At 37.8% G+C, this 24,178-nt stretch overlaps 1 protein-coding gene across 4 annotated transcripts in view; it reads left to right on the top strand.

Annotated features, from left to right (window-relative positions):
* Positions 1 to 11,158: 11,158 nt before the first annotated feature.
* PLCG2 (phospholipase C gamma 2) overlaps positions 11,159 to 24,178 on the top strand; it is a 157,449-nt gene continuing 144,429 nt past the window's right edge. Inside the window, exons 1-2 of one of the 4 annotated variants that reach the window (XM_023494629.2) lie at positions 11,159 to 11,403; positions 17,291 to 17,553. In XM_023494629.2, the coding sequence (XP_023350397.1) occupies positions 17,361 to 17,553 (193 nt within the window). In that variant the 5' untranslated portion in view covers positions 11,159 to 11,403; positions 17,291 to 17,360. Of the gene's footprint in view, positions 11,404 to 11,881; positions 12,111 to 17,290; positions 17,554 to 24,178 lie in introns of those variants that run through there. The other 3 variants (XM_023494626.2, XM_023494627.2, XM_003757850.4) reach the window with 3 other exon arrangements.

Below are 24,178 nucleotides of genomic sequence, written 5' to 3' on the forward strand. Positions count from 1 at the left end.
TTAAATTATTTTTTACTTATATGTATTTGAGGAAGTATATCAAAGTGGTATTAATTTACCTCTCTTTTATGAGAGAGTTTGAGTAATTTTTCAAATGATTATCACCAATTTGTGTTTTATACTATATGCTTTTAAGTTGGGGAATATTTAAACAAATTGTGGCAAATTATATTAGTATATTATCTTATTCTAAGAAGCAATCAATGTGAAGAATTCAATCAATCAACAAGCATTTATGAAGCACATTCTATGCTCCAGTCACTTTACTGGCCACTGAGAATATAAAAACAATAGTAAAGTAGTCTCTGCTTTGAAGACTTTACATCTATAAAGGGAGATAATGTACACATGTAAGTATATGCAAAATAAATAAAAAATAATAGGATGGTGCTCATAATGACAGGGGAGAATCCATACAAACCTTATAAAAGAGGTAGAAAACAATCTGACAATTCACAGTAAATTTTTGAAAAAGACAAAGAGGTGAGAAGTGAGTATGTTTTAGGCTTTGTGACAATTTATGTAATTACTGAGATGGGAGATGGAATGTGATATAAGAGCAAAAAGATTGCTTTGGTTGAAGTATAAAAGGAAAGTCTGATAAACCTGGAAAAGTAGTCTGGAGCCAGGTTGTGAAGAATTTAGGTATTAAAGTATTTGTATTTGTTAAAGTATCTGTATTTGATCATGGAGATAATAGTTACTGGAGAAACATTCAGGGAATATGGAAAGATTTATATGAACTTTTGCAAAGTCAGTAGAACTAGGAAAATAATATTAACAAGAAATGCAACAAATTAAATGGAATGAACAAAAAAATGAAACTAAACGTTGTGTGAATATAATGACAGTGATCCTGGAGAAAATGCTGATTCTTCCTACTACTGCTATTACTATTGCAGAAATGGGAACTAGGGATATGCATATTATGATATTATAGGGCAAGAATTAAGCAGGTTCAAAATTTAAAATATATGAGAATTTAAGGACCATAAAACATAAAATCAACTTTACTAAGTATAACTATTGGTCTAAGGATTGCACAATAGTCTCTTTGTTGGTAGAGATTGGTTATTTAATGTTCCCTATTTGTGTGAAGAACAGAGTTGGTAAGAGTTTGAGAAAAGAGAGAATCTCTTTTGTCTAGTTTCAAGAGAGAAATCATATCTTTTTAGACTCTCCTTAGGTCCTTGAAAGGAGATAGACTGTGGGAATAAGCTGACATGTCAAAGAGCAGGCACTTCAATTATATCCCTATTCCTAGCTTACTATACTAGAAACTTGAAGAAATTTCCTCTTGGGAGAAATATGAAGAACTCTCTTAGTTGACTTATTTCATTTTTCATAGTCAAACTCATTCATTCTGTGCATTGTTCAATACATTCTCTCGGATATATACTTTAAAATTTTTCTATTTTATTATTGATTTGGATACGTGGATTTATTTGTCCTGTGTGTTCATTAGAGAACTGGCATATTGTGGTGTGATGTTTAAAAGTTCAAGAGACATAATTAGTTAGTAATAATAATTTCTCTCAAATGTCAAGCCTTGGATATATAATTTAGGACCCTCCTCTAAGAGATAATGATCAGGAGTACAGTTTGAACCTAAAAATCACTTCCTGTAGACTAACAATATTTAAGGGAGCAGATGGATATGTCCATACTTTCTCTGAGAAAGCAACAATCTCTTACTTTCCATTCTGGCAGGAATCAAAGACTCAAATTCTTGGAGAAGGGTTGAGAGAGAACTGTAGAGATAGCTGTTCTTGCCTCAATGTGAGTCACATCTATAAAACCCAAGTGGACACTCACAATTTATATGGGCAGAACAGCATTCACACACAGATCCCTCAAATAAATAAAAATTTAAAAAAAACTGAAAAGGATTTCAGTCATTTTTCAGTGACATTCGACTCTTTGTGACCCCATTTTGTTTTTCTCTTGGCAAAGATAATAGAATAGTTTGCCATTTTTTTTCTCCAGCTCATTTTACATATGAGGAACCTAAGGCAAACAAGGTTAAGTGACTTGCCCAGAATGACATAGCTAGGAAATGTTTGAGGCAGGATTTGAATTCAGGAAGATGAGTCTTCTGAACTCTGAGCTGAGCACTCTATCTGCTATGCCATGTAGTTGCCCTTTTAAAAGAATACTAAGGTCTGTCCCTACCTCCCTCTCTCCCTCCCTCTCTTCCTCCTCCTCCTCCTCCTTCTTTCCTCTCTCTCTCTCTCTCTCTCTCTCTCTCTCTGCTCCTCCCCTCTCCAGGAGAAGCTTTCCTCCTGGAAATTAGTACAGAAAACACCCAGGAAAAACATTTCCCTGAGGTTAGAAAGAGAGGCAAAGTTTGGGCTTCAAATCTTCCGGGATTGAGCCTTTTTTTGCCTCAAGGAGCAAGGAAGTAAAACTGCCTCCTTATCCCCTTAAAAGACCAGCATATATGAAACAGATGTCACTTCAACCACAGATGTGTTTGTTAGTTTTACTGAACTACTTTTTTTAAAAAAACTTTTAAAAAAATTTTAATTTTATTATTTTCCAATTTACAAAAATCTATTTTCGTTCCTAGCTCTCTCCTCCCCATGGGAAAACAAACTTCTGTAATAAACATGCATAGTCAAACAAAACTAATTACCACATTGGCCATGTCAAAAAAAAAAAAAAAAGTCTCAATCTGTATCCTGAATCCATCTGACAGAAATCGGATAGTATGTATCTTTTTGGGTCTGCTGGAATAATTGTTGGTTATTGCATTGATCAGAGATCTTAAATCTTTTAAAATTGTTTGTCTTTACAATGTTGTTATTGTAAAAATGTTTCTATTTATTTCACTCTGCATCACTTTCATACAAGTCTTCCTGGGTTTATCTGAATCCATTCCTTGTAACATTTCTTACAAGACAATATTCTTCTATTACAGCAGTTTTAAACTCTAATAGAAATGGGACCCACTAACTAATAAGTAAGGATTCCTGTAGGCCATATATTGACTGAACTGTCTTTTATTATATTTTTATTTATTTTAAAAATATTTTCCAATCGCATTTTAATCTGGTTCAGCCTGAATTAAGTGATGTATTTGACATCTTTGTTCTATTGCACTTATTTATCATAACTTGTTCAGCTATTTCCTAATCAGTCCCTATTAGTTTCCAGTACTATGCTACAATGAAAAAAATTGCTATGGATATTTTTGTGTATATAATTTTTTTCCCTTTTCCTTTGATATTGAACTATATGTATAGTAATAATATCACTAAGTCAAAGAGTTTATAGAGTTTGGAAATGTTTGTCCTTTGTTCTCTAAGAGAATCAATGACATTTGGAGAATGATGTCTTGACTTATTCCTGAATTGGATTTAAGTGGGTCAGAGCCATGCAAAGTTGTCAACCTCACTCTCTCCTCCAGTCTTGTCCAGTGACAAGACAAAAGCAAGACACAATTTTGGAATTTTTTGGCCAGAGTTCTAAATTTGCTTTTTTGAATGACAATTCAGTGCCTAAAGGAAATTTTCCCCGTAGAACTGCCAATGTTTCTCATTTTCCATTTTTTGGTCAATGTTGCTGATCAGATGGATATGAGCTAGAACCTCAGAGTTTCTTTAACTTACATTTCTATAATTACAAGTGATTTGTAGCATTTTTTCATGTGACTATTGATAACTTGGATTTCTTCCTCTGGACATTGCTTCTTCATATCTTTTGACCATTTTTTCAATTAACAAATAGCTTTTATTCTATAAATTAAAACTAGTACTCTAAATATCTTACAAATTATTACTATTAATCCTTCCTCCACATGATATCCTTGCAAATATTTGAAAGTAACTATCACCTTCCCCTGGAGTTTCTTCTTCTCTAGGCTAAAATGCTTTGTATCTTTAATGGATTTTTTATATGCCATTGATTCAAGACCATTTACCACAATATTTGTCAATCTCTGAATACTGTTTAATTTATCATTATCCCTCTTAAACCATGGTATTTGGAACAGAACACAATTCTCCAGATCAGATCTGACAAGGAAAGATTACAGTGGGTGTATCAGTTACTTATTCCTGTAAAAATTACTTATTCAATAAGAAACCCCTAAATTAGCACATGCTGAAATGAGATTGCCAAACCCCATAACCTCTACTTTAAAGGGAAAAAAAAATTGTAAACTAGGAATAGACACTTAATAACATAAGAATTCCAGTCAGAATCAAAAGATTGTAATCAATTAGTCTAAATATGATAATCTCCCCAGGTACACTATTCCCCTGATCTTCTTGGGTTGGTATTTCTGTCAAAAAAAGAGAGAAGATCCAACATTATTCTAGCATGACTTCTTTCTGATAAAACAAGATTGGCTCTTTGTAATTGTTCCTACCTTTTCTAGATGTCCATTGACCATCTCTTTAATGATCCAGCCTAAAATTTTTCAGGAATAAAAGTCAGCTTCCTTTTATAGACTCTTGGTTTTTTCCCTTCCTTTTTTGAAATTAGAGAAAATTTTGCTCCTTTGTGGTACCTCTTTAATTTTTCATCCTCTTTCAAGAATATTTTGACCTCTCATGTCATTTATCTCTTTCTATTTTATATTACAGCTATGTGTGTATGTCATGTCACCTATGCCAACTTCCTTGAGTATTCTATGTTTAATAGTTCTTTTTGTTCTCAATAGTGCCTGGCACAGCCTTTATGTATTATTTTTGTTCAGTTGTTTTTATTGTGCCCCACTTTGTAATCTTATTTGGGGTTTTCTTGACAAATATATTAGAATGATTTGTCATTTCCTTCTCCAGCTCATTTTACAGATGGGAAAACTGAAGCAGAGTTAGGTGACCAGAGTTGTTGGAATCTTTACAAAGTGTTAAGACATTGGAATTGATAGAGACAATAATTATCTAATTTGGCATGGTTCAATATGACTGATTTGATCTTAGAAGGAGATATTTTGGGCCAGAACTTGAAACAAGGTACTAAGTACAACTGAAGTATCTAAGTACTCAATGGAGTTCACAGGTTTGGGAGATTTCAGGGATTAGTATGAGATATCCCAATTCACACCTCCCTTAGGGCCAGAGAGCACTCTAGGAGATAACAAAGAATCCCTCTCTCTCCAGAAGGAGGAGTTAACCTTTGGGAGATCATATATAAACAGGAAGCTCTTAGAGCTTGAGAGAGAGTTTTCTTGGGAACATTGACTGGGGTCCGAGAGGAGCACTCTGGGAGGAAGCCCACAAGCCCTATCTTCGAGGCAAGAGAGATTCATCCTATCTTCTACCTTGGTGCTGGCTGGAGTTGGAAGGACAAACCTTTGGATTTGGAGACATTCGGGCGGAGCTCTTAGAACCAAGCAGAGAGATAGGTCTCTGAGCTAACCCGGCTATATTGAAGGACACAATAAAAGTTCAGAGCTTTTATTACCTTGCTGTTTTTTGGAAAAGAAACACCAACACAGAGTCACACAGGAACTTGATTGAGGCCAGTTATGAACTCAAGAAGTTAAGTATTCCTGATTCCATATTTAGCTGTTCTTACATATTAGGCTCTCTAAAAATGTTTGGTAAATCCATTCCCCAAGGCAAAACTGAAATGGTTCTTGATCTCCAAGAAATGTAAATTTTAGCAATCGGGAGGATACAACAAGTATGTACACATTAATGCAAAATATATCCCATCAGTTTGGGAGAAGAGTATATGTATGGATCAGGAAAGGTCTTTTTGTGAGGAGTTGAACCTTGAAGGAAAGCAGAGATTAATTTAATTTTGAGAGTGGGTACCTCTCAAAATCTTTACCTGTGAAAATATCTGGAAAACTCTAAGCTGATCTGACCTTAAAATCCAAGCCTAACTTGGAGCAAAATGAACCTTTTCTTTCTAGACAAATTTGGAAAATGAAAGCTGAGCTTTGAGCCTTGGGTGATCCAGTTTGTGTAACTTTTAATACAGGTATTTAAGATTGTCCAAGAAAAGCTATATTCAGGTAAATGTAAGATTTTAGGGCTAGGGAACTTCAAGATCTACTGTATTCAGGTTTTTACTGAGTCAATGATGTAGAGGATTAGGAAAGTGAGAGCTTCAATTTGACTGGCCAAGGTCATCGGATAAGAGTTTGTTGTGTGTTTGCAGTTATCTTGTTTTGTTTTGTTTTAATATGAAAATCTGGGTTGTACAGGTGTATCCTAAACCATTTGCTATTACTAGTACCTGTATGATTCCATCAATAGAGACATTGTTTATAATGCCAATAGTGGTGACCTTTAGAGTATCTCTGAAGGAGAAAATGGCTGATGCTGATAGGTACTTTTGTTTATAGACTACAGTCCCATAAATGGCTGTTTAGTAAAATACCAGTGACTCAAAACTTAGAAAGAACATTTCCTTTTCTAGGATTAGAATTCCTGTATTCTACCTCTATCTATCACACCTCATACTTGGATTACCTCTGCCTTTATTCATATAGTGATTTCAGTTCAGTCCTGGCTCTCTCACATGTGATCTCCTTTCAACACAAATCCCATTGCAGAAACTGGGCTCAGGATCCTCAGAGCGTCTCCCTTCTCCTAGCAGGCCTTACTGCCTAGCTTACTGCCTAGGTTGTTTTGTAGAAGAAGGAAAGAGGAAGACAATGATACAGTAAGGAATTCTGGAATAAGACATGTAAGGGTTCTCTTTACTACCTTTATTCATCCAGGCTACTATTGTTAGTCAGAGGTGCAATCATTAGTATTACTATATTATCAATGTAATGTGGAAAGATAGATGATAGCTAATTCAATGGCTAGCTTGAGTAGAGCACAGATAGATATTTGATCTGGATCTGGCCTATCCCATCTCCAGGGGATACTGAGATTTCTGTCTTTGGGGAGAATGGAAGAAAGTCTGGCTAAGTGCTATTCCTTTACTCTCCTGTGTCTAAAAGGGGGTAGATTATACTACTATTTTGCTGTTGTTGTTCAATCATTTTCAGTTATATCCAAATCTTCATGACCTCTTTTGGTGTTTTCTTGGCAAAGATACTGGACTGGTTTACCATTTCTGTCTTCTATTCATTTCAGAGATGAGGAACTCTGGTAAATAGGGTTAAATGATTTGTCCCATAGCTAGGAAGTGCCTGAAGCTGGAGTCTTCCTAACTTCAGACCTAGCATTTGATCCACTGGACCACTTAGCTGCCTGCCATCTAATTAATCTAGGCCTTTCCAGCTTTAAATCTGTGTGATTAGTAATTAATATTTAAATTTGCTTTAAATTTACAAAACATTTTATAAACATCTCATCTGATCCTTACAACACTATTGTAACATAGGTACTAGAGATATGAGGTAAAAGGCTCATAGATGCTAAATGTCAATGTTGGGATCTGAACTCAATATCCCCATCTCCACTGAAGGACTCTTCTTTCTCTACCACATTCTCCCAAGCTCATGTGTTTCTAGCAGCCCTACACTTTCCTCACAGTAATATTGCAATGTAGAAATTGCATATTACTTTCCTTGTTTTATAGATGAGGAAATTAAAGTTTAGGAAGAGAAATAAGTTTGCCTAAAGTCTCACAACTAGTATAAGTTGGAATTGGGATTCAAACGCAGGTCTCTTGACTCTTATAGCTTTCCAGGGACTGACCTGAGATTTATTATTTAAAAAGTGAGACTAGAACTCTAGACCTAGACTGGGTGACTTCTTTTTGGGCACTATCACCATTGCCATCAAAGCATAGTAAATATATAAGGTTATGATCTGCTGTCAATGCTGATCAGGGACTTGTGTATTAAAGTATTAGAGATTTGGATCATTAAGAGGTTAAATAGTCAGACAACTGGTATTTGCCAGAGTCATCCATCTGTCCACTCGGCTATTGTTGTTGTTTGTCCTTCACTTGTGGTTGCCTTAATCCACTGGAGAAAGAATGGCAAACCACCTTAGTATCTTTGCCAAAACAAAGAAACAAACAACAAAACCAAACAAATAAAAATATAACTCATGGATGGTATCAGTGTGCTATGGTCCACAGGGTTATAAAGAATTGGGCACAACTGAATGAACAACCACAGGTGTATGTACTCACATGACTATTGAGTTAAAACTTACAGAAATTGAGAGTTGGAAGGAAACTGATTGGCCATCAGGTACAGCCCAGGTGAATAGACAAGTGGTCATTCGTTTTCTTTTTGAAGACCTCTTCAAACAGAAGCTGATGGAGGGTAATTCCCCATTTCTGAAGGTAACCCATTCCACTTCTGGGAGGATTGTACCAGAATCCTATGCCATAGAATTAGACATCTGGGAACTTCCCATGTGAGAACAGTGCTGTGGTAAAGGTTGTTGGGTGTGCACTGAATGAATGTATTTGGGAGATTTTGTTTATATATATACTTATGTTTTATATGTGTGTTATGTATAACATATTTATATACACATATACATGTGTATATGCATATGCATATATGTATTAATTGTATATATTATATCTATCTATCCATCTGTCATACTGGATCTAGGGATTTTCATTGGAACTAGGAACTCCTGGAGAGGAAACTTCCTTTACCAATGTAAATAGTCACTTGCACTGCAACTATTATATTTAATTACTTAAAAACATTTCTTGAGACACTGAAATGTTAAGTGACTTGCCCAAGATCTTACAGTCAGTTTCTGTCAAAGGGGAATTTGAACCTTGGTCTTTTTGATTTCAAATCCAGCCCTCTATTCTTCCTTTTTGAATACCAGAACACCAGAGGGCTCACTTTGACCTTGGAATCAGGAGTTTTTTAAAAATCTCACTTTTGACTCTTCTTGGGTATGGAACCTAGAACAAGTCATGTAATTTTGTTGTAGGCACCTAGAACAAGTCACATAATTTTGTTCTAGGCAGTCTCTAAGGTGGGTAATTTGCAGAACATTTGCTGGTTTGAACTGGTAGAAAGTTCCCTATACCAAACTCCCCCTGAAAAAAATCACAGGAAACCAAGGTGTCACCTTAAAGAAGATACAGCTTAAAGAGACTGATTTCTTGACTCTGTTTTTGGTATGTGCCTATGTCATCTGCTGAGTGAATATCACTCTCAAAAAATGCCTCCTCATCCTCTCAGCTGTTCTTCCCTATCTCTATCCCACCAAATGGCATGGGGCTATCAGGACTACTCAGAGACAGTGTCCTCTAGTCAGCCCTCTTCTCTAAGATCCAGCTTAGAATCCAGAATACTCCGGTCTATGATTTTGGTTTGAATTTTATTGTCCAGCCTTCTCTATCTCTAAACTAGAAGATAATCTTCCTTCTAGAGAATCATAAGTATAGATTCAGAATTTTTGGAGTTGCCTAGCTCTCCTTTGTTTCTTTTAGGGACAGGCTCTAATGAAGTCCAAAGTTTAGCTGTTCCTTTATGCTGTATCTGATTGTGCTAAGACACTTTTGAAAGTTTCTAGGCAAATGATCTCTAATCACTTTTTTTCTTATTTTCTCACCGTCTTTCCATTCCTCTCAACTCAGCCTCCCAGTCCTGCAGCTGTGACATCCCCCAGGGACTAAAGGAGGTACTCCAGAAAGCCCTGAGTCTTTGAAAGATGTCATGTAAAGTCAAAATGCAAGAAATTTTTTTTTTTTTGTCTTAGTGTGTAGTTGTAATTTTTGGACTTTCCCAAGACTCCTATCCATAAAGGGGGTGGGGGGGAGAGGAGAATGTGTGAAGATGAAGAGAGAAAGAGAGAGACAGACAGACAGACAGACAGATAGACAGACGTAGAGACAGAGAGACAAACAGACATACAGACAGAGAAGGAGAGAAAGAAAGGAACTGGGTTTTAAGATCATTTTGAAATTTTGGTGTCACACATGTTTAGAGTTCTCTGTCTTCCAGAAGAAAGAGAAGATCATTACAAGGTTTAAAGTTAGAGTTATTTAATTTAGTCCAATACTCTCTTGTAAAGATGAGGAACACAGTTACATAAGTAATCCTAATTATATCAATTGACATTTATATACTGCTTGAAGGCTTGCAAAAGATCTACATATATGATCTTATTGGTGCCTCCAAATAACCTTAAGAGGGAATTGTTATGGAAGCATGATTATGCTTTGATAATATAATCATCACTGTTATCCCTAAGTAGAATGGCTACCTCCAAAGGTAGTGGGTTCTTCTTTATTGGAGGTCTTCAAAAACAGGCTGGATAAATAACTCATTAGAAATGCTGTAGGGAAATTTATTTTTCAAATGTGTGTTGGGTTAGATGGCTTCTAAATTTCCTTCTAATCCTAAAATTCTGAGATTTTTCAATCCTAATTTTATAGATAAAGAAACTGAGGGGTTAAGCTGTTGTTTCATCAATTTAGACTGGATGGGATCTCCAACAAACGATCTGGTTCAGCACCCCCATTTTATAGTTCAGGAGTTTGAAGCCCAGAGGAGGTAGCACGACTTCCTTAAAATCCCACAAGTACTAAATAAGCAGCATTTGAATCCAGATCTTCATTTCAGTTATAAAAAATCTCCCCACTTTACTGGAGTTGAACCTAGCTACTCAGCTAAATGTGCAGACAAGGATTTGAACCCATCTTTCTAACAATTTTTTTTTCTTTGCTGAGACAATTGGGGTTAAATGACTTGCCCAGCGTCACACAGATAGGTCAAATTTGAACTCAGGTCTTCCTGACTTCAGGGCTGGTGCTCTATACTCTGTGCTACCTAACTGCCCCTATTTGAACCCATCTTTCTGACTTCAAATCCAAAGCTGTAGTTACTGTGGTTACCAGCTGTAGTAAAAGGGGAGATTTGAATTAGAATCTTGGGCCTCTAAATCCAGATGTCTTTAAAGGGCCACTCTGTCTCTTAAGGGACCCACTAAGAAGGGAATTGACCTAGACACTAGAGGGTCCTTACGACTTTGAATATTTTGACTGTGAATTAGCACAGTGTTGGGACTATACTTGTTTTTATATTCGGCTGAATTTTGGTTAAGTTTATTAGTACGCTGAATGGCAGTAGAAGTTGGCCAAATTACTTTCACTTATCTATGTCTTCATAATAGAGTTGGCCAGTGTCTAGGATCGTTAGATGGCAATGTGAGAGCATCTAAGAAGTTTGACAAGGAACTGTGTTAAGCAAGAGGTGCAAAGAAAGACAACAAAACAGAAGGTCCCTGCCTTCATGCAGTTTGTATAATGGGAGAAACAACAGACAGACAACTACGTGTAAACAAATTGTAGGATAAGTGGGGCTGGGGATGGTCTCAGAGCGAAAACGCTGAGATGAGGATTGGGCAAGGTTTCTTGCCGAAGATGCGTCTTGAGCTGAGGTTCAAGGAAGCCAAACAAATTAGGAGGTCGAGGTGAGAAGGGAGAGAGTTCCAGGCAGTGAAAAAGCGCAGCCTGGACATCCTGACCGCAGAACAGCGAGGAGGCCAGCGTCATTGCCTGGTGAGTTCATAGAGGGAGTTAAGGTGGAAGAAGACTAGAAAGGCTCAGGTGGGGTGAAACCAACCGGCCACCCAGAGCTTTGGAAGCCAGAGTATTTTATATTTGATCCTGGAGGCGATAAGGAGCCGCTGTTGCTGTGAAGGGGAAAGATGTGGTTAGACCTGAGCCACTGGCGCCCAGGATCTGTTTTGCAGAAACATTAGTAACCATAAAAGAGGAACTTTTTTGGGGGGGTGGGTGGGGGAATGGGTAGGATGCCAAGGAGAACCCAGAGCGTGCGGCTGAGGGGTTATTTTGGCTCTGCTTGGCCCCAATTCAAGGCTGCTGTGCCCGGAAACTTCAGCAGCAGCCTACACCACTGAGCACCGCGCCCCGGGCTGGAGGGAGGGCGAGCGGGCGGGTCCCAGGGGAGGCAGGGACAAGGGCCCGGGCAAGGCCGGCCTGCGAGGAGGCGGGTGGGTCACGTGGAGGGGCGAGCTGCGAGCCACACAGGCAGAAGCAGAAGTTCAAGTTCTTGAGTGAGGAAGCGGCTGTGGCTGCGGCAGGAGCCGGAGCGTCCTGGAGACCCACTGGGAAAGGGGCGGTAGCAGCAGCAATAATCCCGAGGTGCGGGGGCCCCGGAGGGAGTCCCGGGAGGGCAGGCTGGCCGTCCCAGCTGTGGCAATCACCCTGCACTCCTGCCCGGGAGCAGGGCACCCTGGCCGCAGGTGGGTGAATTTGGCGTTTGCCTCTGGGGAGGGGTTGGGTTTAGCGGCGAGAGAGCTACTCGGGTGCCGGTAGAGAATGTTATGAACGCATAACATAAGTGTATGTGTGGAGGGTGGGGAGTTGCAGAAGGAAACTGACTCCTTCCCCGCTAAGCATCAAAGCTGAGTTAGGGGGTGCTGCACTTGGGGCTGCCCGTCTGGTTCCCTCTCCATCTCCCCGCCCCTAGTGCGTGTGTCTGCTTCAGGGAAACATCCACTCTCCATCTGCTCGCTCTCGCTTTACCGTCCGGCAGTTAGAGTAGCTCGGGTATAGCTGCGTCCTGGGCACCCCTGCGGAGCAGTCACTACCTCTAGGGGCTGCAGTTTGGGGGAAGGGGGCGCGCCCGCACTGTTGAGGCGCTACTTGCATTTCGCAAAAGAGGGGAAGGAAGCTGTGCAGCTGTGGGTTGGGTGCTGCTGGCCAACTGTGCTCGTCTTTGTCTGTCCTGCTGCGAGGTGCTGCTGCGTGCGGTGGGACTGAAGTTCCGACAGCTCGCGCCCCTCGTGTCTGACTTCCGAGATCCGCGTCAGGGCGCAAGAATCACTCCCTCTCGGTCCCTCTGTCTCTGTCTTTCTGTCTGTCTCACTCTCTTACACACACGCGCGCGCACACACTCACCTTCTACACCTCGAACCTCCTGCCTCAGAATCTCCCAACCTCCTCCCGGGAGCTCGCCCCCTCCAGGGGAGCCCCCCAAACACCAGTCCCTCCTAAATCCGTATGTAGTGAACCCTGCTGAGCCAGACTTTTCACCGTGTGTTTCTCCCCCTTTCTTCCACTTCTCTTTTGATGATTCCTACTCACTTTTCTCATTTTTGTGCGTCCAAATTGTGGTCTTCCTCTCCTTTAAACCTGATTCTAAGATGCACAGTACTGGGCTACCCCCACCCCTCATAAATAGTGTCTGGCATCTGCCGGTACTGAGTCCTTCTCTCCTTCAAGTTTCTTTATAATATGTGGGCCCCTCTTTTTGTATCACAACAAGGGCTTTTTGTAGTAAGTGTCATGAGTTCTGGAATATGAAATAATCCAATTAAACAAATTTATTTGTGCAAGAGGTACTGTGTGTGGAGCATCGCCCTAGGCACTGGGGAGATACAAAGTTTAGTTGCAAAGTCGAGGCCATGGATAGAATGGAAAGTACAGCTTGTAGAGTCTGGGGCTGCTGCCTCCTGGAGTACTTTGATCAGGAACAGGAACTGTAGATCAGTGTCTACAGCTCTCCTCACTCTGCTGTGGCTGTGAAGAAATAATTAGACCAGAATACTGAGCTCCTATGATTCTTCTTTACTATGGCCTGAAATCTCTGTAAAAGGTTTCCCCCCCCCCCCTTTCTTGATGTTATAAGCAAATGAATAAACACAAAATCGGACTATCTTTAATATCTTTAATAAATCTTTAATAAAGTGTAATAAATAAGGGAGGAAACTGCTTTTGTTCCAAAGACTCCTGGTCTGTATAGACCTTTACTGTCTTGCCACTGTCTCTGCTTGTCACTTGTAGTCAATGGGGAGAGGGGAGAAATTCTTTCCATATTTCCTTATATGATTCATATTCATCATTTTTGATGGCAGAATAATATTCTGCTAAGGCCTCTGGCACTTTAGATGGATGCTCTTTGATGAAATTCTAAGAGGAGATCGACAAAAGTTACATAGAATGGGAAAGGAAGGCATGGCTAGGTTATAATCTGCATCATGAAGGAAAATTCTAAATTGTTGTTAGGACATTTCATTTTGAGGGTAATGTTCCATTATATCAATATATCATAATTGATCCAGTCATTTATTTTTCAATTTTTAGTCATAAAGACATAGAGATTATTGAAGATTTTTTTTTTTTTAAATTTCAAATGGAGTAGATCTGACTATTTTTGTATAGCTAGGTTCATTCAATTATTCTTGACCAGGGGGCATTTCAAGCCATTTTGGAATTGTTGAAAGTCTTACTGCATATTGTTCTTCAAGATGTTTGCAACAGTTTTCAGTGGGAATGGAGTGGGAGATCAAGAGAATTTTTTTCATTTTTTGTGCTTCAAAAACAACTTCCAATATTAAAGTATAAGGTATTAAACAACTAGAAAATCTTACTGTTTCTTCCATATCTATCTATCAATCTATCTATGGGGATTCCTTAGTTTTATGTTTTATTTCTTGTGTTTTATGTCTGTTGGGTTTATTTAGAAGATGAGAGGCAGCACAGAATAGTGGGGATACAGCATTGTTCTACAAGTCAGATTTGTCACGATCTTGGCCCTTCCAAAGCTATATGACCTTAAGACACGTAATACTTCTGCTTTTCAGTTTCCTCATCAACAAAATGAGAATTGTAGAATCATCAATGCAGAGCTGGGAGAGCCAGAGGTCATCTAGTTCAAGCCTGTCATTTTTCAGATGAGAAAACTATGATCCAAAGAAGGGAAGAAACACACTTAAGTGTATATCCTTGATGCAGCAATACTACTACATGGTCTGTTTCCCAAGGATCAGGGAAAAAGGAAAAGAGCCTGTATGCTCTAAAATATTTATAGCACCTCCCTTTTTGGTGGCAAAGAATTGGAAACTGAGGGACTGCCCATTAATAATGAAATGGCTAAAAAAGTTATAGTGTAGATTGTGATGGAATACTACTATGCTGAAGAACTGATTAGCTGGTGCTGGTAAATGTTTAACAATTGGGTTGGATTCTGGGGTGGATGCATACATGCATACTTTTAAATTTAATTTGCATTATGTATGCTTTCTCCAGTATAGACAATTAGCAAAACAATAAATAGAGCCTTGTTTGTGGCAGATTTCTGAAGTGTTAATGTTTCCTCTAATATTTTGCTAAATTTACAATTAGCTCTAGTAAGAAAATGGGTTAGAGCTGGCTCCAGAGCATTTCAGTAAACTGAGGAAGATAATAAGGTTATTACTAAAAACCATTACATTGAATTCCCAATCCCTATATTTTTGCCCACCTGCATTTTTTATTTCCTTCACAAGCTAATTGTACAATATTTCAGAGTCTGATTCTTTTTGTACAGCAAAATAACAGTTTGGTCATGTATACTTATTGTGTATCTAATTTATATTTTAATATATTTAACATGTACTGGTCATCCTGCCATCTGGGGGAGGGGGTGGGGGGGTAAGAGGTGAAAAATTGGAACAAGAGGTTTGGCAATTATTAATGCTGTAAAATTACCCATACATATAACCTGTAAATAAAAGGCTATTAAATTTAAAAAAAAAAAGAAGAAGAAGAATGTCCCACTAAGAGGAAAAGGCACTCAAATAAATAAATTTTCTTTCTTTAAAAAAAAAAAAAAAAGATAATAGGGTCATTATTTACCCTATGCACCTGTGATTTAATTGACACGGGGAACTCCAGAGATTGTACCTCTGATTTCATTAGTAAAGTAACTCTTAAGTTGGAACTCCCTCTCCTAATTCAGGCCACTTCTTTCTCTGAAATTTGAATTGGCTAGAACAAAGCTTCTTAAATCTGGGATCGTAATCCTATATGGGTCTTATATCTAACTGTGGGGGTCACAAAATGACAGTTTATCCGGAAATGCTTCATCTGTTTTATACCTATATACCTGGGATCATGAAAAAACTTCTCAGGTGAAAAGAGATCTTGAGCAGAAAAAAATTTAAGAAGGCCTGAGCCAGGGCACTGAGTTTAAGTGACTTACTACCCTGTGAAGTATGTTTAGGAGGTAGCATTTGAACCCAAAGACTTCTTAGCTTTGAGACCAGCTTTAATCCCCAGCTGGCTTCTTTGAGGCCTGAAAAAAATTGCTCAAAAGAAAGATAAGTAGCCAATCCAATTAATTAATGCACCAGTCAACTAACAAACACTTATTGGCTGCCACAGTGTGTCAGGCACTGAACTAGGTGTTGAAGATACAAAATAGAAAAAAAACTGTTCTTGTCTCTAAGGAATTTATATTCTACTGGGGAGCCACCCTAAGTTAACAGACATATCTATACAGTAATTTGAGGAGGAAGAATATATTTTAAAACTTTGACATCGATTTAGTCTCTGAGGAGATTGTTTACTGATTCTCGTGGGTCAAATGATTTTATTGGTATAGGGGAACTCCCAGAGGAGGAAACTCTTTACCAATACAGATGGGCAGCTCTTTTGCAATTTATACTCTCTAAATAGAGAGACTTTCTTGGGATCACTGAGAGGTTTAGCGATTACCCTGGGACCGCAAAGTCAGTATTACATCAGAGGCAGGTCTTGCTGACTCTGAGATCTGTTCTCTTTCCACTATGTCAAGCTATTTTCACAGTTAAAACAAAGATATATTAATAAAGGAGAAATTCCCATGGCAATGGATTGTTGCCTGCCTTAATGCCCAAACACATTCTGTGTGTTTGTGATAATGAAATAATGTTATTTCTTTCTGAAACCAGCACCACCCTTCCTGTAGGCCTTAGTGCTTTAAGTAGTCTAGTGTCTGTAGAGAAGGCTTTTGGAACTATTTTAAAAAAATAATCAGTTAATGAACATTAATTAGATACCTTCTGTATGACACAGTGCTAGAGATTGAGGATGCAAAAACAAACAGGGAAATGACCTCCTTGCTGAAGGTACTTACATTGTATAAACATATAGTTGTCCTAAGAGGCAGCTAGATTATAATATTTTGTGGCTAAGGGGGTTGCTTTGCTTATTCAAAGTTAGAAGAAAATCTTTCATTGAGGACTGATGTTACTTCAACCAGCCTACAATATATTGTGTAAGTACCTTCTGTCTTATTGGTTAGTTACTCTGCTAAGGATTTCAGGATTCTTTATCAGAGAGGCCTTTCATTAGTCAAGTTAGGAAGCATTTATTTAGTGCCTGCTGAGCCCTGTGGATTCAAAGAAAGACAAAAGATGAGTATCTGTACCCATGGAGATTATAATGTAGTAAGAGAAATGGCATACAAATAACTATGTCCAGATGAGAGTTATCTAAATGTGTTGGAAATAATCAGGTGTGAATGTGAAACATGAACTTTAGAGTCTTGTCCTTAAATCAGGGTAACCCATTTTGTCCTGTTAATTTCTCACAAAATTGATCTTGAGAAAAATTATAGAATTTAGAGTGATACTTACAAGTCATAGACCGATAACTCTTTGCTCTTTTCTTTTTCTAGCCCATCAGAAAAGTAGCCTGGTTTTCCTTTTTCCTCATTTTGCTCATCTTTTGAAGAGTTTGATTTTAAAATGACCACCAAGATCAACTTAGAGAGTCTTCCTGAATATGAGAAGAGTCAGATCAAGAGGACCCTGGAATTGGGAACTGTCATGACCCTGTTTAGCCTTAAGAAATCTAACCCTGAGAGGAGAACGGTCCAGGTCATCACAGAGACCAGGCAGGTGGCATGGAGTAAGACGGCTGACAAGATCGAAGGGTTCTGTGAGTATCTGCCCAGAAGGCAGGTCAAGGGGCACCTCGGAATAAGTCCCACCAGCTTTGGGAGACAGTTTCTGAGCTCTTTGCTGTTTGGGTCTGAGTCCAAACAGAGGAGGAAATTCACCTTGCTGAATGCATCTTTTGGTCTACTAATGGAGATCTATTCGTATTTTATTGGGTGCTTCTCATCAGGAGCTGAGTCCCAAGGTGGAGGGTGGGTCAGTTTAGACACCTCTACTCAATGGACACCCCTATCTAATGCAGGAAACGGAAAACACTGGATGGGAGGCGGTGAGAAATTTGGGTCTATGAATATTTTTCAGATGAAAGGGAAGTCTGTTTTGTTGTTATAGCCAATTCACATTTTCTTTAAGAACGTGAATTAATGGATTTCAATTGATTAAACAAAGCAGTGACTCATAAAATGATGGATTTATGACCAGAAGGTCCTTAGAGGTCTTCTAGTCTATCTTCCAGGAAGAGAGATTAAGTGACTGCCCCATTATCACATCAGTAGAATTACAGGATTATAGGTTAAAGGAGAGAGGGACCTTAGAGGTCATCATGTGATGTTGAGATTAGTGGTAAGAGCACAGGCTCAAATCCTACCATGGACCTCAGTTTCCTCTTTTGTGAAATGGGGTTAATAATAGCATCTACTTCATAGAACTGTCATGAGGATCAAATGAGATAAAATTAGATTATTAAGTGCTTTTCAAACCTTTTAAGGACTTTATAAATGCTGGCTATTGTATTATTCTTATCATTGATTCAGTTCCTATTCAGACCAGCAGGTGATGCTGCATTTTCAACTGCCCTACTGACATGTGGTAGTACTACAGGAACTAGTTTAATAAACTATGAGATCTTAAGGGATGAATTCAGTCAATCAATAGGCCTTTATTAAATGTGTTTTATGTGTTAAGGGCTTCCTTTTTATTTAGTTTCTCCTCTTGATCTGTGGGGCATTGGAGTAGTCCCAGACATCTTAAAAGCAGAAGTCTTTTATCTTAAATGTATGGTAATTTGGGGGGCGGGGGGAGAGTGATGAAGGGATAGGGGAGGGACTGTGTGTGGTGACAGGTAATTGGCTTCCTAATGTAGCTGACTTATTTGGGTCACTGTTATGGCATCTTGGTGCTAAGTGTCTTTGCACTGATCTGGGGCTGGTATTCAGGTGATAGGCCCAATTCTGCTGTTGCCATAGTAACATCTTCAGCTTGGTGGTCCCACATGGAGCCTGCACTCTGCTCGCATGGCCTTGAGGTCACCTTCGTGTCATGGTGAAGAGGCCGAACTTAAGCAGGAAGTCTCTTAGAGGTTTTGGTTTTGAATGCTCTTGGTTTGTTCTTGGCTGCAAGGTGAGGGTGCATCCTGAGGGGGATATTCTGGCCTGAGCACTAATAGACATCGACTACCTGTGTGCCATTGGACAACTCACTTAATTCCCCTTGCCCTCAGTTTCCTCAATTGTATTCTAGAAAGGTCATTGAGATCTCTCACATGTCAGCCTTAATACAGAACTCAATTGCTGTATGTAGACCTCAGGTAAACATTTATTGAGTACCTGTGGTATACCACTGGGTGAAAGCAAAGATCGGAACCAGGGCTGAAGAAATGGAAGGCAGGGAAGGACAGTGTCCAGGGCCTGGAGTCAGGAGACCTGTCATTTACTATCCCTATGAGTGACCCTATGCAACAATCTTAACTTTGGGGCTCTGTTTCCTCATTTGTAAAATGAAGCCCCTGAATCTGATATACTCTAAGCTCCTTCTAGTTCTGAATTTCTGAATGGGCAGTTGAGAGAAATGGAGTGTAAATTTTTATTTAGCTTGATGAAAAATGAATCTAGGCAGACCAACATGAGAAATCCAACCAATTCTTTTAAAACAATGTTTTATTAATGCTTTAAAAAATTTCCCTGTCACTTCACATTGATGCCCTTCTTCAATAGCCTTCTAAATAGAACCCTAATTTATAACAATAAGGTATAGTTAGACAAAACAAACCAGCACACTGGCCATGTTTAGCAATGCTTGCCCCATTATGGGTCTGTAGTCTACCATTTTCCCTGCTGAGAGGAGGTAAGTCCATCAGATTTCTGGAGTTGAGAGCCTCTAAATCTGAGCATAGTGGTAACGCTTGGAGTTATTTTTCTTTCTTTAATAATAGCTCTTGATTTCCCGAATCAGATGGGAAATTTGGCATTAATAGCATTATTACAGCCACAGTTTAAAAGACTAAGAAAACTATCCTACTATAAATTGTTTCTCTAGGGCTTTTAGATTGCTCCTGAAGCTGGTCTTTTTTTTTTTTGGAATTGGGGTGCTCCACCTTATTTTATTGGGACAGATTCTGAAACCTGTTGCTTTCTCCATTGTGAGATGAAGGACTTTGCTCCTCATGGAGTAAGAGCCACTGTTTCTTTAAGTGTATGAGTAGGGAGGGGAGATTTTCCTTTTATACCTCAAACCCCCATAGTTTTGGGGTGGTGGAATGGTGAAGAGGAAACATGGCTTGTAGTTTTACTGCCTCTCACTGCTATATCTGGAATAGATGCGTTTTAGCCAAGTTGACTGTAAAGTGAAAATCCAAACAGTGACTTCCATTTTCCATTTGATTCTCACCTGGAATGGGAGAGGTATTTCAGTTTCCCTCGCTGTGTTCCAGCCTGACAGAGTAGAGCACCAGAATGTTCTAAAGGACAAGGCTTAGTATTCTCCGATTGTGGGACCCGAGGAAATTATGTGAACAGCTGTAAATGACCTTTCTTTGCAACTAGGTCAATTATACATTGCATCGGAGATTTAAATCTGGAAGGGACCTTAGACATCAATAAGTCTAACTTTCTTTTTTTACAAATGAGAAGATGGAGATCCAGAAGTTCAGTGATTTGCCCAAGTTTACATGGCTAGTGAATATCCAAGGCAGGATTCATGTTTTCCTAGCCCCAGGTTTGTCTGGCACATGGAAAACACTCCATGCTTATTGACTGAGTGGCCACACCAGCTTCCCTTTACCTTGTGCTGCAGCTCAGGTGGCCAAAGGTGACAAAGTCTCTTTTGTGGTCTAATTTTAGTCAAGTAACTAATGTCCCCCTAGTCTTATCTGGCTTTCAGGAAGAAGAGGGAATTGTGGCTAAGGAGAAACTGAAGCAAGGTTTTGTTTTGTTTCATATCCAGGACTTGGTAAGAGTCATCCATGGACATCAGTTGTGGGATAATTCCATCTATCATAAATTTCCACGTGGGTAACCAAGTCACATAAATAGGATTAGTGGGAATTTGCCAGAGTTGACTGATGGGTTTTGTTGAGATCCTAAATATTTAAATTTTATACAAAATAGATCCACAACAGTTCCTTTAGTAAATGGGAAGCGTTATTTTTTAAAATAACATTTTATTTTTTTCCCCAATTACATGTAAAAACTAATTTTTTGTACTTTCTTTTCTATTTGGCTAATTGTATTTTTTTAAGAAGTTGTTTTCTTAGGTGGATTCTTGTGTCTTCTTTTCCATTTAATCAATTCTACTTTTTAAACAGTTGTTTTCTTTGAAAAAACAATTTAAAATTTTTTTTAAGTTTTGAGTTTCAAATTATATATATTCTCTCTTTCTTTCCTCTCCCCTCCCCAAGATGGTAGGCAATCTGATATAGTTTATAGGTGTGCCATCGTGTAAAACATTTTCATATTAGTTATTTTGTATTAAAAAACTCAAACAAAAAAAGAAGCTGAAAATAGTATCCTTTTATCTGTATTCAAACAGCATCAGTTCTTTCTCCAGTAGTGGATAGCATTTTTCATCATGCATCCTTTGGGATTGTCTTGGATCATTGTATAGTAGAGAATAACTAGAGTTCTTTATTGTTCAATGTTATTGTCACTATGTACAATGTTCTCGTGATTCTGTTCACTTTACTTTGCATCTATTGATGTAAGTTCAATTTTTTTTTCTGAAGTCATATTGCTCATTTTTTTCATACTATCCATATCTTTTATTGTTATAAACATCTTTTTAATTTAATTTAATTTAAAAATAGCTTTTTATTTTCAGAATATGTTCAAATACAGTTTCCAACATTATTCCTTGCAAAACCTTGTATTCCATTTTTTTTCCTTTTTTTCTCCCCACTCCTCCTCTAGACAACAAGTAATCCAATATATGTTAAACATGTGCAATTCTTCTATATGTATTTCTACAATTATCATACTGCACAAGAAAAATCAAATCAAAAAGGGAAAAAAATGAGAAAGAAAACAAAAAGCAAGCAAACAACAACAAAAAGGTGATCCACATTCAGTTGTTGAAAAGAGCCACATCCCTCAGAATTGATCATCACATAATTTTCTTGTTACTGTTCTCTTGGTTCTACTCACTTCACTTAGTATCAGTTCATGCAAATCTCTCCAAGCCTTTCTGAAATCATTCTGATGATCGTTTCTTATAGAACAACAATATTCCATAACATTCACATACTTATTTAGCTATTTTCTAAATGATGGGTATCTATCCCATCTCATTGCTCATTATTTCTTATATCTAAAAAATATTAAATTATAATCATATACCATAAATTGTTTAGACATTCTCTAATTGACGGGCATACCCTCAATTTCCAATGCTTACTAACCACAAAAAGAGCTCCTATAAATATTTTTGTACAGATAGGTTGTTCCCTCTCCTTTAAAAAAAAAAAAATCTCTTTGGGATATAAACCTAGCAGTGATTTTGCAGGTTATACACAGCTTTACAACTCTTTGGGCCTAGTTTCAAATTGTTCTCCAGGAGGGCTTTATTTTTAACAGAGAATATTAAGTTCAGTCTTGGATTTTCAATGCCATTATATGAGAATTTTGTCTGCCTAAGCCAGGCTCCCAGATGCTGATGTTAGTTAAGGTTCATAATGAATAGATCATCAACATCTATGGATTATTTGAATCTTTCTGCCTCCCCTTCCCTAGGCTGCCATTCTTCTTTGCCCAAAACTATCAGCTTCTTATACCTTGCAACAATTTTGGCTATGGGTTCCTCAACTCAGGTCTTATTCTCAGGTTACTAAAAATCATAGCATCCAGCACCTTCCCTTCCAACTTTAGCCTTCTTAGGAGAGACTTGGAAGGCAGAGGAATATTTTTGTCAGACAGTGACAGAGACAGTATGTGAAAGTAGAGATAGCATGGGACAGTGGAAACTCACTGGGTTGGATTCTAGGTGGCTGATGTCTTTAGGTAGGAATGCTTTCATGTACTTGGTGCATTGGAGAAACAATAGCTTTAGAATGGCAGAATCTGGTTCTCTTCTCAATTTTTATCTTTATGACCTAAGTGACCCTGAAAAAAATTCTGGACTTCAGTGTCCTCAGCCAGAAAATGAAGGAGTTGAATCTTTTTTTTTTTTTTTTTTTTTTTTTTTTTTTGGTAAATCTAAATCAGTTCCTTACATGTCTTGGAAATTAGACCTTTATCAGAGAAACTTGCTGCAAATTTTTTTTCTCCCAGTTATTTCCTCTTTATTCTTTGATTTATTAGATATCTTCTTGCAAAAATTTATATTTTATGTAACCTAAATTATATATTTCATCTTCAATGACCCCTTTATTCCTTAATGATCATAAAATTTTTTTCCTAGCCATAGATTTTATGGGTAATTATTTCCATATTTTTTTAATTTGTTTATGATGTGACCTTTTATATCTTATGTACCAACTGATAAATGGTCTAAGGATATGAATAGACAGTTCTGAAATAAAGAAATTCAGGATATATACAGTTAAATGAAAAAAATTATCCAAATTAGTTCTAATTAGAGAAATGCAAATTAAAGCAATTCTGAGGTTCCAAATCATACCTATTAGAGCGGCAAAGATGACTAAAAAGGAAAGTGGTAAATGTTGGAGGGGCTGTGGGAAAATTGTTAGTAGACAACCATTTTGGAAAGCAATTTGCAATTATACATAAAAAAGTTATTAAATGCTATAAATTCTTCTACTCAGCTAGACCTATACCTAAAAGAGGTGGGAGAGAAAAAGGAAAGAGTCCTTAACATGCAAAATTACTTATAGTAGCTCTTTTTGTGGTGGCCAAAAACTGGAAACTAAAGGGATGCCCATCAAATGAGATATGATTGAATTGTAATATAAATGTGAAGGAGTACTATTGTGCTCTAAGAGAAGAAGAAATAGATGATTTCAAAAAGATATGGAAAGCCTTATATGGACTGCAATGTGAAATGAGAAGTATAAGAATAATTTATAGCATAACATCAGCATTATAAAAATGAACAATTTGGAGGACTTTCATAAACTGATGGATGACATGAGTAGAGAACCAAGAGAACAGTTTATATAATAACGACATTATTAAAACAAATTGATGATGAAACAAGCTATTTCGGAGGTGTAATTAATTTAATACAGAATGAGATGTGTGTATATTTGTGTATGTTTTTACATATATGTATATCATAGCTATAAGTATGCACACATATATACATATATATGTTAGTTGAAACTTTTGCTTAACTGTATATATTTGTTATAAGAAAATTTTTTTTTCTTTTCCCTTTTTGTTTAATAAGTTGGAGGAAGGTGAGGAGAATAATAATGTTCTGGGAAAGGAGTGGGGGTA

Source organism: Sarcophilus harrisii, chromosome 2 (assembly GCF_902635505.1).
Source record: "Sarcophilus harrisii chromosome 2, mSarHar1.11, whole genome shotgun sequence".
In the NCBI taxonomy this organism is placed as follows: Eukaryota; Metazoa; Chordata; class Mammalia; order Dasyuromorphia; family Dasyuridae; genus Sarcophilus; species Sarcophilus harrisii.